This window comes from Macrosteles quadrilineatus, unplaced genomic scaffold (assembly GCF_028750875.1).
Source record: "Macrosteles quadrilineatus isolate MER2022 unplaced genomic scaffold, UCM_ALF_1.0 Scaffold_7__1_contigs__length_78375512, whole genome shotgun sequence".
Classification (NCBI taxonomy): Eukaryota; Metazoa; Arthropoda; class Insecta; order Hemiptera; family Cicadellidae; genus Macrosteles; species Macrosteles quadrilineatus.
The window spans coordinates 70,494,509-70,510,310 of record NW_026542600.1 but is presented as its reverse complement, the minus strand read 5'-3'; the positions used below and the strand labels follow the sequence as shown (position 1 = coordinate 70,510,310).

The 15,802-nt window shown below is 35.8% G+C and overlaps 1 protein-coding gene across 1 annotated transcript in view; it reads right to left on the bottom strand.

Moving 5' to 3' along the window:
- The window catches only part of LOC128997998 (uncharacterized), a 36,324-nt gene extending 20,756 nt beyond the window's left edge, over positions 1 to 15,568 (bottom strand). The window contains exons 1-6 of the mRNA XM_054423899.1: positions 14,919 to 15,568; positions 9,797 to 9,876; positions 6,360 to 6,501; positions 2,993 to 3,066; positions 1,752 to 2,009; positions 910 to 1,146 (exon numbers count right to left, since the gene is read on the bottom strand). Coding sequence (XP_054279874.1) covers positions 910 to 1,146; positions 1,752 to 2,009; positions 2,993 to 3,066; positions 6,360 to 6,501; positions 9,797 to 9,876; positions 14,919 to 14,923 — 796 coding nt within the window. The 5' untranslated portion in view covers positions 14,924 to 15,568. The remainder of the gene's footprint in view (positions 1 to 909; positions 1,147 to 1,751; positions 2,010 to 2,992; positions 3,067 to 6,359; positions 6,502 to 9,796; positions 9,877 to 14,918) is intronic.
- Positions 15,569 to 15,802: the final 234 nt, after the last annotated feature.

Sequence of the window (15,802 nt, the reverse complement as noted above, 5' to 3'; positions counted from 1 at the left end):
ATATTTGCATTATCCATGTTTTTTATTAGCTAATCATCGTGATGATCAGGAGTTTACTGTAGTTAGGGTATCAATCAATCAATCACAATAACTTTATTCATATTGCACATTTTGTACAGAATGGAGTCAGTTATAAAAACACAATATGTATTAAACTTAAGACTACTTACAGAGAATATTGTTACTATCAAAAAAATCAAATTTCAGTAAGTTGGAAAAAGTCTTCTAATTTATACAAGGGTATGTTGGTGAGAAATAATTTCAAACATTTTTTAAATGAATTAAAATTAGTTATATTTTTTATATTGCTAGGTAAGCTATTGAAATATTTAACACCACAATAAGATGGGATTTTTTCATAAACCGAAAAATTGTGTCTGTTGAATGCCAATACATTACCTTTTCTGGTTGAATACGTATGAAAAGAGTTCAATTTTGGCAATCTTTCATGGTTTGATTTAATATAAAGGGCTATTTGATAAATGTATAAGCTAAAAACAGTCATAATTCCTATTTCTTTAAAGTGCTCTTTTGCGGATTCTTTTGATTTTAGTTTTAACATAATAGGAATTGCTTTTTTCTGAAGTTCCAGAATGCTATTTAGGTTAAAATTTAATGTGCCCCCATAAAGACACAACCCAAAAGAAATGTGTGATTCAATTAAAGAATGAGATACTATTTTTAAGGTTTTTAAACTACTAAATTTTGACATCTGTCTTAATGCAAGTATGCCTGAGTTGACTTTATTTCAACATGACTGTCCCAGTTGAATTTATCGTCTATATATGCAATCCAAGAAATCTTATTGTTTTAACTTCATTTAGTAAAATTGTATCCATAAAAATATTAAAATCAGGTGAATTTTTGCTCATTGAAGAAAAATTGATATATTGTATTGTGTTCACTTACACCGGGTAAGCACCATGGTCTTGCTACCCTCGGTGGGAGTAGTAACACCATTGCAAGTTGCATCTCCACTCTGGGCCACCAAATATGCCAGTTCCGGCCCGGGCTTCTTGGCATACATGAAGCACCTGAAGCTATTAGCTTCTGTAACCAATCCTTGGTTGGACTTTGATTTAATCTTTGCTACCAGATATCTACTGCTACCTTCCTTCCACGTAGCTAGGCAATTCAGCTCCTCCTCTGAAAATGTACAATAATAAATTAAAGAAGAGTGACATCTATGGATGAATTCAAGAAAAAAATATTTAGATTAAATCACCATAAATTGCCTTATCTCTAGATCTTTATCTATATAGATATTTTCAAATTTGTGTTTTTTGTTAATACACGGTATTTAATTCGACTTCATTATTACAAAGAGAGAGAGCTAGAGACTGTGTCCAACTGAATAAAAAAAAGGCTTTTACAATTTTATATGTAATTGGAATTATGTGTTATGAATTAGAAAATTACTATAAAACCTTGCTGTAACACGTGGTTTCAAGCATTAGCTTTTAAAATACAGTAGGACCTTGATATCTCAAAACTGAAGGGTTAAGGGTAAAAGATTTGAGTTTTATAGTATTTTGATCAAACAAAGTTTGAGTTATAATACTGAAAATTCAAGATACTGAGGTGTTGAATCCTCACAATGATATTAAGTCACAAACTTCATAGCTTAACCTTTACACGCTATACCTTTATAATTTGAGCTCAAGCTATTTCAACAAACACAGCTGTAACCAAGCAATAAATATCAATATTAAATTACTTAGAAACAATTGATAAATAACTGGATACATTACCTTCGTGTTCAGTGCCATGAATGTCTGGACATGCAGCAAACTTCATTAAGAGTCTGGAATCGTCTGTACAAGAGTCTATACGAGAATAGGGTTGGGAGCAGTCTCCCGTACCTCTGTTGTACGACAGTTTGTACGGAGGAGATTTGAATGGGCAGGGGATAGTAGTAGCATCATCTGCTCTGAACATTGACAGCAACGGCTGGTCACCAGCAATGTCGTGGCACAGCTCCTCCAAACTGTCGATTTGTAGGCACGAGCCTAACAAGTGTGCAAATGTTTTAAAACCAACTTCGTAATAGTATATTTCAGGCCAAGAATCAACAATGATATTTTGTATACTTGATGTTGTGTTTTGCAGACAAAACATGAGTAAGAACTTGAATAAAGCATGAGCTGGAAAAAAAACTCTATTGTCCAAGTTTAAACCCTTTTTTTAGCACACAATTAAAAAATACTATCATCAAAGGACAAAATATTTTTATATAAAAAAAAACATCAATATTACAATGGATTTTTTGAGAGGATAGTAGGAAATGAATGGGAAAGAGTCCAAACTGGCACAGGAAATACACAACTGTACACTATATACACAAAACATTAGAATATTTCACTGTCCCTGACAGCATTTTCAACTAAGGAAGAGAGAGTTTTCTTTATGTCCAAAACGGTGGCCAGTGAGTTGTTGAGACGACAGTGTTGCCAATAGTATGAATTAATTGGTGTTGTTCTGATTTGTCAAAGTAATTTTTGTGGCTTCAATGGAGTTTGTTTTGTAAATTCTTGAGAAAAACACAGATTAATTCATATACAATTGGCAACAGTGTCTCAACAACTCACTGGCCACCATTTTGGACATACCACTGTTCTGTGGTTGAAACTAATTTATTGAATTAAACCTTTTTTAATTTTTCAGATATTTTGTTGATTGTTAGAGTAGAAGAATCTGGTCTTAAAATGTTCAGAAAACAAACTTAGACAATGGACTAATAGCAATATAGACAATAAATAAATATAAATAACTCAATTAAAAAAATTATCTACTGTATTTCAATTCTCTTTTTACTTTCCGCTTCACATATTCATGATTGCTCTAGAGAATTAATTACTTGTATGACCTGGCAGACTGTGTATTAAGACATGTCAATGAAACATCCTCTATTCTTGTGAAGGATAGAGATTTATCTGTTTGTCGTCTTACTAATTTGTACAATATAAGTTTGTAAAAAGAAGTCAATACTTACTTTCTTTGTATTGGATAACATTATCGTGTCTTTTGTACACAGCTAGGCATCGTTTACATGATTCCTTCTCGAACCTGGAAGGAATTTAGTATATTATAAACTATCTTGTAAATGTTTTATGCTTTCTTAAAGAATAATTCAATGAAGATTATAGAATTTTGAGATAGAAATAAAACAGCACAGGCCTTGTATCTTTCTATTAGTTTTATTTTGTATTTAGATTTTTTTAAATTAGGTACCTATACAATTAAATTTGTTTAGCCCTGATTTACTTTTTAAATCTTGAGACAATTTTATTCAGTTATTAGTTGCTTGGTGATCAGTATATAATGTTTTTAAACTGATTGTTTCATTTATTCATTATTTTGCCTCATGAACTGTTATTCAAAGTATTATCTAGGTTACATACCTTATACAGTCAAAACAGTTCTAAATTCAGTCACTAAAGGACGATGCGCATTTCAGAGCTTTTAAGCTCTATCTTCAGGTCTGTGGATACATTTATCAATTGATCTTGCAGATTCGTCAAAATTTTTAAACATTAAAAAACACATAACACTAACACATAATTCATTATATTTATACAGGTACATGTGCCGGCCAGCGATAGATCCCGACTCAGTCGGGATGAGTCGGGATCTATCGCCGGCCGGCACATGTACCTGTATAAATATAATGAATTATGTGTTAGTATTATGTTAATGATTAAACATTTTGACCTGAAGAATAGAGAAGACCTGAAGATAGAGCTTAAAAGCTCTGAAATGCGCATCGTCCTTTAGTGACTGAATTTAGAACTGTTTTGACTGTATAAGGTATGTAACCTAGATAATACTGATTGTTTCAACCATGTACAAACATTGTACTAGCTTGCAATGGTGGCTTCTACAGTAAATGCCAAATGTTTCCAAGGAGGTAAAAAGAAGTACAGTAACCCCCTTTTAACTTGCACTCCATTAAACCAAAACCCAAAGAGCAATAGTACCTCATTACAGTAAAACCCCTCATATCCGGCCTACGTGGGACCGAGCTACTGGTCGGATAACATTTTGGCAGGATAAACCAACATACTATTAAAATGATAGTTTATATCTAATAACAACTTGTGATTGGTTAAAAGTAGTGTTTAAGTCTCTTTTTGGAGTCTATTAGCTCAACTGAGTAGTGAACCCGCTAAAAATGTACATGAACAGGAAACACATAAACCGTGAGAACGCTCAAATCATGGGAGACTACGCTACAGCCGTGGGAAATATTTTTTGTATTGATTCCGGAAAGTGACCGGATAAACCGAGGACCGGAAATTCTGAGGCCAAATTGCGAGACACTTCAAAAGTTATTACTTTAAAGAAAAGAACTCAGCTGATCAAAAACCATGATTTCAAATAATTTTTATATTACAGGAATGATTGATATTGGGTGATAACTTTCCAGAATGTGATACCTTTTTTTGAAAATGGGACAGACTCTGGTGATGTTTAACTCATCTGGAAAGACAAAAGACTTCCTTTAACTTAAAGGAGACAAGAGATTAAAGCAGTAAGACAGAGGTTCAGCTAGATTACCAATAATCTGTTTAAGGTGTTTTTAAATTGTTAGACCTTTAAGATAAACATCATTAATGCTAGAGGTTTTTATTTTTTTGTGGCTTTTATTTGATCATTGGGTGTGATAAAATTGCAGGAAAAAGGCACAGGAGTGATAGAAGACTTGTTGACTAAATCTTTTGAGCTGTAAGCATTAAAACAATTTACATTTTTATGTTTTCAACTGATAAAGAGACATTGGAAATATCAGGAGAAATGTTGGGTGTTTTTGAATTGATTAAAGAATTGCTACTGGTTTTAATGACTTGCCAAGCAGTTTTACATTTGTTATTACTTTTTTCTAAGAGATTTAGGCTATGTTATATTATATTTTGTCTTTCTTAACCTTCCAGAGGTCGCATCACGGAAATAACCTCCAGGGATGTTTTATTTTTCGCAATTATATTATTTTGAGTGGTGTCGGCAGTGTGAGTGTCACTGTACACCTCACGCACCTCATTCCTAGAATCGAGTGAAGGTCAAAACTCACCCCTACTATTTTATATTTGTTAGTTTTGTTCAGTTTTGTAAGAGGCTGGAAGTAGCTTCCGTGTGCGCTCTGCCGATTCTTGTACAGCCTGGAGGCAACTGCCGTGTGCGACCTCTAGTTTAGTGTGTGTGTATTATTGCATGTAAATAACTACTGTAAATAATTATTTTTTACGATTCATGACATTATTTAGTAAATATATAGTTTTTACAAGATGAGTGAAGAAGTTAAAATTCAAATTGCAACACTCTTAGCCATCATACTTAAAACATCAGGTATTGTGAGTGTTATCATCTAGAACCACATTATAGGACATTGTGGTAAAATTATATTTAATTTCTTGAATATATTCCTGTAAACGATTTCTTCATATACTTTTATGTTACAAAATTTGATAGAATAATAGTTTAATTTTATAATTATATCATCTAATTAAGTTATTTTATAATTAAGGGTTCACTAAACACATTTTTTATGTTTAAAATTAAAAATAAAACTTAATTTGTGCACTAAAATACAAATTTTATTTCATAAATGTTTGTTTTTATTGACCTGGAAGTAACCTCCAGGTGCGCCCTCTCCCGTTTTGAAAACCAATGCGCCCTCTGAAAGGTTAATTGAATGCTTATATAATTGATTTTTTAAACTCATTACATGCTTGTTTTGTTTAATTTGAAACACTTTGACTTTTTTTACTATTTATAAAAAAAATTTATCTTTTTCATACTCCTTAATTCACTATTATACCAAGCATTACTTTTTGTTGTTTGAAATTTTTTGTTTGAATTTGTATTACTTTAGAAAAATAATAAACATTATCATTTAAAACTTTGAAAAACATTCTAAAAGTATTTTCTGCTGTTGAATTTATAACATTGAGCACATTTATCCAATCATAAGTACCAAGCATGTCTCCTTACAGACCAACCAAATCTTTTGGGAAAACTACTTTAGTAAAAGAGTTTAAAACATATTGATCCACAGGTTAAGTGTAAGAGAGGGCCATGTGTCCCTAACTTTGCCTGTACAAATAATTCATTTTCATTTCATTTCATTGATTAACGTAATTTTTCTCAAATTCAAAATCATATTTAATAGTAGGCCATTTGAAGTAGATTTGACATGCCTATCAAAGTTTGTCGGAGCTCCTTAGTGTTGGTGTGATGTTTATAAATATATCTTTTATTTAGGCCTACCAGAATATTTTGGTCAAAAATTGTCTTTAGGTCAGATAACTTAAGTAAAAATGACAAATAAAACTTAGGGTATTGTTAAGTTTGTTTGTACTTGCCTTTCATTAACTACGTATTTGTCATTACTTTTTTCAACACATTCTCCTTTAGATTCAAAATATGAAGAGTTGATATTAACGTGTCCGACTTGTTCTGCTTGAAACCATCGACCTGTCCAGTCTGATGGGAACGAACATCCACCTGTTGAACAAAAACTTCCAATTATCTATTGTTAAAGTATACCATAGGCCAAGTCAAAAAAGAGAACAATTTGTGCTATCAAAAAAGAGAACAATTTGTGCTATAATTATAATAATCAACAAGAAAGCTGTTACAGCAAAAGCCAGTTGTATACTAAGCTTCATAAAAATAAATCTTTATTTGAAACGAGTGCCAGATTTACCACTAGGCAGACTACGAAAAAAAATTATTCTTTTCTAACATGAAAAGTTCATCGATCTTGAAATTAAGGCTAGGATCACATTGGAAGCAAGCTTGCACAAGCTTTTTGGTGGCGTGTGCGTGTGCAAGCTTGTGTGAACAGCGGTGTGCCCACACTGAATGCAAGCAGTTGAAAGTTAGTCATTAGAAAAAGGTCAGTCGAAATGGATATGTGAGACGACAAGGATATTGTTTTAGAAAGTGGTATGTTTAAGTTTTTACTATGGATGAACAAGATATTAGGGAGGAGTGTGTAAACGAGTATTTTGTGGACCTAGAAACATATGCACGAATCTTCAACGACTTGCTAAGAAAACCTGAGAAGTATTTATGATACTGATGGGAGTGTTAATATTTTCAATTCTTTGAAAAATGATTTACATGATTGTCTGTGTTTTGAAAATGTCATAATTCTAACAATCTTTTTACAACTTTGAAAGTGGTTTTTCGGCATTTGAGCAGCTACCTCAAAACCATCGAAGCATTTCTCGCATGCGAGGTTATGACTCTCATATATGTAAGCTGAAATTTCTCTTTTCAATCTTATTTTGAACTTGATCAAGTGCATTGTCAAATGTTGAATGTGGCATCCCCAAAGCGTAACAAATGTGTTTGAGAAAGTGATGGTCACTAAGTTATGGAAATTCCTAGAGAGTAATAATATAATTACTAAGGAACAATATGGGTTCTTGAAGGGGAAGTCTATCTGCTATGTATGACTTCATAACTGGAGTCGTAAATGAGCTCGATTCCAGAATTGTTCAGCAGGGCTTTTCTTTGACCTCAGTAAAGCATTCGACACTGTCGATCACAGGTTGTTGCTAAAGAGAATGAGTGAGGCAGGAATACGAGGCCTGGCCTTAAACTGGATTTCGATTTTCGAGTTACCTTGAAGGCAAAACAGTTTGTGGAGATCCGTTCAGCAGATGAGACCGGACTCTTGCGTCCCAATTCCTCTGTCAAGTCCTCCAAATTGAGGGGTGCCCCAGGGTTCTGTACTCAGGCCTGTCCTATTCCTCCTTTTTATAAATTCCCACCCTTCATGCACTTCAGCTGCAAAACCCACACTCTTTGCCGATGACACATCCGGCACATCCCTTTCAGTTTCCGGCTGGGTTATCGATAGGTTAGGGTTGAGTGCCTTTTCTGAGGCAAACAATTTAGTACAATGGTTTGATGATAACTTGTTATCCTTAAACTCCGAAAAACCCCAACTCATCAATGTTTCCATAACCAAAAAACACCACAAGAGTTTTAGCCTTTTCATAGATGAAATAGTGGTGCACTCTGCTGACAGAGTTAAGTTCTTAGGATTAGCCCTAGACAAAGGTCTTAGTTTCAAGGATCATATAGAAAGCATTTCAGGAAAGATCAGCTCTGGAATATATATTTTACGTAGTCTGAAAATCACAACAAATTACGACGTTCTGATTTCAGCATATTATGGCCTCGTCTACCCCCACTTGGCGTATTCTGTACCAATTTGGGGTCATGAGAGTGGAAACACCAAGTTTTTATTCAAACTCCAAAAATGGGCAGTGTGAACTATTTTTCACTGCCTAAGCACCAATATTGCAGAGATTTCTTCAAGAAATATAAAATTTTAACTTTCCCCAGTTTATATATCCTGCAAACATAAACTTTTGTCAAACAGAATTTGTCTTTATTTTTAGTCTCAAATAAATCTTTAGCCTGTCCATACCCTCTGCGAAATTCACATGATTTACCTGTTCCAAAATATGCAACCAACTTCTTCAGAAAGCATTCACTCTAATGGCATTAAATTACACAATATTTAACTTATCCTGGTCCCTTAAGTTGGAATCAAACCAGTTAATGTTTACAAAACGGTTAAAAGATCATCTCATTAACTCCTCATGTTACAGTGTCAAGGAGTTTTTTTTTCAATTTGTAATAGAGACTGATGAGCTCAACTTTCCTCTTGTAAATAGATGGTAAGCTGATTTGTAACTATATTTTATCTAGGCTAAGATGAGTTGTTCTTTGTTTTGTGACTTGGCTAATGCAATTATTTTGTTAATCTTTTACCTGAACAAACAAATTTGAAATTTGAATCTGATGGCGCTGCATGCACGGGGGACGATCAAGATGACCACGGAATATGTTCATGATTTTTCTACAATATTGGATGATGATGATAATGTCTCAGCAACCGCAGGAGATGTCTATGAGTTTTCCGAAACCACATAATATGTTCACAATTTCCCGTCATGAGGAGGAGATTGTGAGAGAAATATGTCCATTTTACGACCGCAGGAGATAACAATTTCGCTACAATCGTGGTAGATGAAGTACAATACTCATCAACTCTTAAACAAAATGTAAGGAACGTCGTCCACTCACCACAAGCGGGTCTGTACCCAACTTAACACTAACACTAGGCACGATCACGCCACCAACGTACACCAGTAGGCCTACACCCGTCTATACCAGTTTTTTTACACCAGACACAAAAACTCTCTTCCTCACTGTTCGGGATCCACGACTCGAATGTCCGTCCTAGACTGTCCTGAAAATCAAGGATACCCGAGGCTTATCGGAACTGATATGCCGGGTCAAAGGGCAGTAGCTCGTTCGCCGCTGCTGCTTGTTGATGTCAACAATAGGTGCAGGGTTATAGAACAATATCTTACCCCACTAGGAAAAACGGCTCATTACAGCATTCTTTATTCATAGGGTACCCACATCCTTCTGTTTTCCATGTTGCGATACAGCAGCTGTGTGAAATTCCACAACAAAAGAATGGTCTGTTTCTCAACATTCATTGTGCCTTGATAATTGTACATCAGAGACACTAATACCAACCGATGTCAGTCATCAGTTAACACTACGAGACCACACTCGCAAATACTGAATGTGAAACCTCTTTGATGCTCTGAAACCTGAACTTTAATGCAGCCTTACTTTCTGCTGAGTGTCCGGTTTGCAACATGGTGAGTCGAGCGAATTGCCTCGAATGCTGTAATGGCTGGCCTAAGAAGACTCTAAAATAATATTTCTATATTGTTTAAGGTTTCTTTTAATTTAAACTTACCAAATGTTGTAACGAAGAGCGATGGAAGTATTAGAAGTTGCAACCATCTTGAAACTTTTATATTTCTCCAATAATAGTATCTGGAACAAAGTAGATACAAATGACCTTCATATTCAAATAAGTTTAAATTTATGTTCCAAACAGAGTAGTTTCTTACGTGTTTTTGTTCATATGATGGTCTATATAACTTGATGTTTATTTAAGGAAACTGGACCACATTCACCATCAGCTGTCCTATGACCTGAGATACATTAGAGTTAGTGGCCTGGTAGGGAGCGTAATTACATGTTATGTAATAGTTTTGATAATGTTACCGAAAGCTTTGTTATCTTTAAAGGAGTCCTTTTAAAACAAGCCTTTTATTATTTCGAAACCAACAACCAACAGAAGGAGGTACAAAGAACTTCGAATCTAAGATACATAAGACCCTTATAATGAAAGTGGGGTCTTTGCCTTAGGCTACGCTGATGATGTTGCAATCCTTGTGGTTGGAAAGTTCCACAGAACCATAACTGATCTCATGAACAGAGCTTTAAGAGTGGTGAACCGTTGATGTCATGAAGTTGGGCTCTCCATTAATCCCAGGAAAGTTGTAATGGTACCCTTCACAAGAAGGAGGAAACTGGAAGGGATTGGCCCACTAATACTGCAGGGTACTGAAATTGAGCTGCAGAATCAGGTGAAGTATCTAGGTGTAATTTTGGACATAACACATCACTGGGGACCACATCTTTAAAGAGTCATTGACCGTGGCAAGTGGTCCCTATTAGCATGCAGGTGGATGGTAGGCGGAACTTGGGGGTTACAGCCTAGACTCTTGCATTGGTTGTACGTATCTATTCTGTTGTCCGACCTGCCTTGACATACGGTTCGCTTGTGTAGTGGCCTAAAATGGAATCTACTGCAGCTGACAAAGCTTTAGCAGGAGTTCAGAGGCTTGCTCTTCTAATTATAACTGGGACAGTAAGTAGCAATCCTGGAGCGGCCCTAGATTGTCTGCTTGATATGCTACCCATCAACATTTTTATAAAGGAGGTAGCAAGAAAAACAGCCCTACGCCTTAGATGCGAAAACTTGGACAACCACAGGAAACAATAAAGGGCACTCTAAAAATTATTGTTCAGGTGGTACATGGCAATGAGTTGGACCTGCCTTCAGATCACACAAAAAAATACTCCTTTGGAAAGCCTTTCAAAGTAGGCCTACTATTACCAGATAGGAAGGATTGGTCTAGCGGAAAAGGGCCCATCCCCGTAGGTGATTTAGAATGCTATACTGATGGTTCTGAGATCAAAATGGGGGCACTGGAGCAGGTGTGCATTGGAAAAAGAAGGCACCGGCATTTGTCTTCCCATGGACAAACCTAACTGTTTTTCAAGCGGAGGTCACTGCTGGTTTGTGCTCGAGAACATCTTAACAAAGAGATTAGAGACAAAACAATTAACATCTACACTGATAGTCAAGCCACCTTAAAGGCACTCAACTCTTACAAATTCAACACAAGGCGCGTGTGGGATTGTCTTGCTTCTGTGTCTGAGTTGGGTAGGAGGAATGATCTTACGCTCTGCTGGGTGCCTGGACACTCAGGCATTAAAGGAAATAAAGCCACAGATAGACTGGCAAATGCCGCCTCTGTGACAACAATGATTGGCCCACAACCCTTCTGTGGCATTTCACGAAAAAGTGTATGTTATTCAATTGTCATGGGCCAACGAAATGCACCACAAACGCTGGGTTGATACTCCCCTCAGCAAGCTTACTCTGTTTAGGCGAATTGATAACTGGCCACGGGCTATTCAGGAAACATTTACAACGGATGGGCTTATTTGATGGTGAACCTATCTGAAGGCACTGTGATAGGTCAGAGAAGACAGCCGATCACCTGCTCTTTGATTGTGATGAGCTCTCTGATGCTAGAAGGACAACATGCTTGGCAATGTGGCAAGAGGTAGATATCTTCCCGAAGAGGAACTAATTGGGAAACTACAGGCTTTCATCGGATGCCTGAATTTGTAAGGTCTATCAAGGAAACAATTGTTTTGGGGTGCGCAATAATTCAATTTTCGGATGAAGTGCTTCATGGTCTCGGCCTGCCCCTGTTAGATAAGATCAAATAAGATAAAGAGGGAGTCTTTCCAAGTTCACAAAAGATTTCCAGTCATTCCTGTATTTAAGAAAGGGGAGAAGTATCAATTGAGAAATTATCAGCCCATCTCCTTAGTGCCAATAATTGGGAAAGTAATTGAAGCAGTCATTAAACCTCAGGTATGTAAATACTTAGAAGTAAACAAAATAATTTCTAATTGTCAATTCGGTTTCCGCAAAGGAGTGTCTACGGTGGATGCTCTAGATAACATTATATCTGCACTTCTGAAGGCCTTTGAAGAAAATCAGCTTTTGATTGTATTAATCATGACAAAAAATTGGAGTTCTATGGCATCCACGGTGTTCAACTTCAGTTTTTCAAGTCATACCTAAAAGGTAGAACTCAGTTTGTCGATACAGACGGCAAGTGGTCTAGTGTCTCCCAAGTGGAGGCAGGGATACCCCAGGGTTCCATAATGGGCCCTATACTTTTTTTCTTGATGATAAACTACCTACCTCGTAATATATCGGGCTCAGCCACCACCATTTACGCAGATGACACCAATTTTTTTAATGTGCACCCATCTTTTGATGAGCTTTTGTTAATGGCTGGTAATACTCTTAACAGCGCTTGTACATGGTTTAATGCAAATGGTCTTTGTTTGGATAAGGATAAAACACAGAATCTTGTTCGCTGTCTTAGAAACATACCAGATATACCTCAAGTTGGCACTGAAAATGTTTAAAATGTCTTGGGAATTAAAATTGATAAGGACCTTAGTTGGTCAAACCACCGAGTTGTTCCTGAAACTTACATCAGGACAGCCTATTTTGACTTTTTTCAATCAAATATGCGCTATGGCCTGTTGTTGTGGGGAAATAGCAGTCACATTGCTGATGCTTTGTTGCATCATACAATACATCATACATTTGTTGCATGATACAAGTTGTAAAAAAATGTGTTAGAATCTTAAATAAAGCTCCCTTGAGGTTCAATTCAATTCAATTCAATTCGTTTATTCACGGCAGAAGCCATTGTACAATAATGCCATGTTACATACGGGAGATAACAAGCAATAATAAATACTAAATAATACAACAAGCAATAATAAATACAAAATAATACAATAGGTGAATACAAGATGCATAAGAGAGGTTTACACATACATTGCAAGTATTTGTTTGTAAGAAGTAAGCTGCTAACTGGGATAAATCTGTATATATTTGTCTGTTCACTCAATTAAAAAAAAACACATAAACGCTCATGTACCTAGGTCAATCATACACAACCACGATACTATAGTTCGGCCGCTTAGAAAGCGACCTCCTCCAGCATTGGTTTAGCATTAGCGCGCAGGTCGTTTTCTAAGCGGCCGAACTATAAAAATGAGCATTCTTCAGATGTACCTTACTGTAGGCTAAGTAAAACTCATGACAGCTACCATTGTACTGGTTTACAGCTTTTTAACACACTTTGTGCCGACTCCAGAAAACTGGAGTTTAAGATATTTAAAGAGAGATTGTACCGCTGGTTGGTAGTAAACCCTTTTTATGATACAACAGATTTCTTCAAATTGATTTGTAAACTTTGTGTAGCCTATTTTAAATTTTTACTAGATTTAAATCCTGGCTGTGATTAGATTATTATCTGAGCAAAATTGTATTATTGACTACGTCGTTTTTGAATACTATTGATGTTTTTAAGATTTTCAATCAATGTACGGGGAGGGCCTCCCCCGGAAAATATTTAAATATAGTTACAAAATGGTTGATAGAAAATGGAATATAGCTGAATGTTGATAAACATTTTTAAAACTAGGCCTAAATTTGCATTGCCGGTTCAATTTTTTTTTGTTGCACAAGCTGAAAATGAAGTTAATGTGGTAGGCCTATCTCATATTAGCCCATTTCAGTGATTGTATTTTTAAGATAGGTAGGCTACCTGATAGGCAAGGGTTGCCATACCCCCGGATTTCCACGGAGATTAACGGATTGTATCGTTCTAATTTAAGCCCCAGGGGATTTCTGAAAAAAGTGAGAAATCTCCTCTTTTTTTACTCTCTACAATATCTAAAGATCTAAGAATTAAATTTCTCAAAGTTTTTTGCTGTAAATATATGTTTTGTGTAAATAGTATTGACGCCATCTATCCAGTTATACTGGTCAACGATGAAGAGAAAAGTATGAAGTAAGTAAGTAAGTATAGGCTACATTGTATAGCGGCACTTTTGAAATAAAATAAATGTAGGCTTAATCGCAAATATTGTTACGGTATGCAATGACTGAAAAATGCAACTCTTGTACTTACTACTCTCTACTAACTTTTTTTTTATAGGCTATTCATTAGTTTCACTTTGGCCAGCAACGTCTTAGTTAATCGTCTGTTTAATTGCTCCCGGTCCTTCAATTCGCGTCTGCCGGCCAGTCCGAAGGTAACTTATCCGTGTTCACTACCAAAGTCGAACCGAGTCTAGCAGACAGAGAGCAATTTGTTTACGTTATTTGTTAGGTATTTTTAGTGAGATGTGACAAACAAGATGTAAATTTTATGCTTTCACGTGTACCATATTTGAATAGGCCTATTGACAATGTAGCATGAATATTGAACAGAAACGGTATGGATTAATTAACATAAACAAATGACGTCACTGGCCCAAATGTCAATACTTATAGCCGCATTGGACGTTTTTTGACAGTTCCATTTAAATACTGTATTAATAAAAACATGTTTACTTTCGGGCCAGTTATATAAGTTTGCTTATTTTTATGATAGGCCTACCGTACTATTTCTTTTATAACATTAGTGCTACCTAGGTTACCTATATAATTTTGCTAGCCCGTAAATTTGTATCTACTGTAACTTAGTGGGGAACACCAGCTAAAATCTCCTCTTTTTTATAAATTACCATATGGCAACCCTATAATAGGCTCTAACATACTTCTGATTGTATCCAGCCTACGCCTACTGAGCTAACCTAATCAGCCTAAGGCATAACTCATCCTAAAATAATATTAACATAGCACAATGATTTCTTACCTCATGATGACATAAAGTAGGACTAGATGCTTAAGGAAATGTTAAAATATAGCCAAAGCAAGTTGTATCTGTTAGTAAGGGGTTTTGTTTACATCGGAGTTTCTTGAAATCATCTGAGTAAGCAGCCTATCGTGGTGAAGTCCAGACACAAAGGCAGTTTTCGAAGTCAGCAAATAACAACCAGCCCTAAATGCTGGAGGAGAATGTTGCATCTGAATTTTAAATGCGAATCTGATATGTCAGGTCTAATAAGGGGCAATATCACAATTACGTTCACAGGTAAGACTTTAGGTAACCACGCCCATAGGCCTAGTTGAAAATAGATTCATCTGTCAAGTTCACGCATAAAATATTGCAATACACCACTCATAAAATGTCTTATGACTAATAAGTCATACAAAGTGCACACTATCTGTTATCATAAGATAAACACTAGTCATCCGTAAATTATTTTAATCGGGGGATCTTGTTAACCTCATCTCCACACATTCTCGTATTCCTTTAAACATTTAAGCGCTATGATATGGAACAGAGTGACATTCACTGATGGAATTGGAACCAAAAGAATAGTTGGTGAATTTGGAGTTTAGACAGTCTATTCATTAGTAACACCCTTCACACGATGACAATATCGATATTGAGAAACTAGAAGAACCACAACCACAATATCACCTCGGACTCGGACATCGACATCATATTCATAAACATAGAACGAAAAAAAATAAGTAAGCTCTAAGCAAGCTAAGCTCTCTCCTCAATCAGAATCAGTGTTGCCAATCCCTTTTTGGCAAATTACCCTCAGTCCAGCCCAAAATTACCCTCGAATACCCTCGAAAACCACCAACGTCGCAAAACTAGGAGTTTTTACATTACTGGGCCCTGTT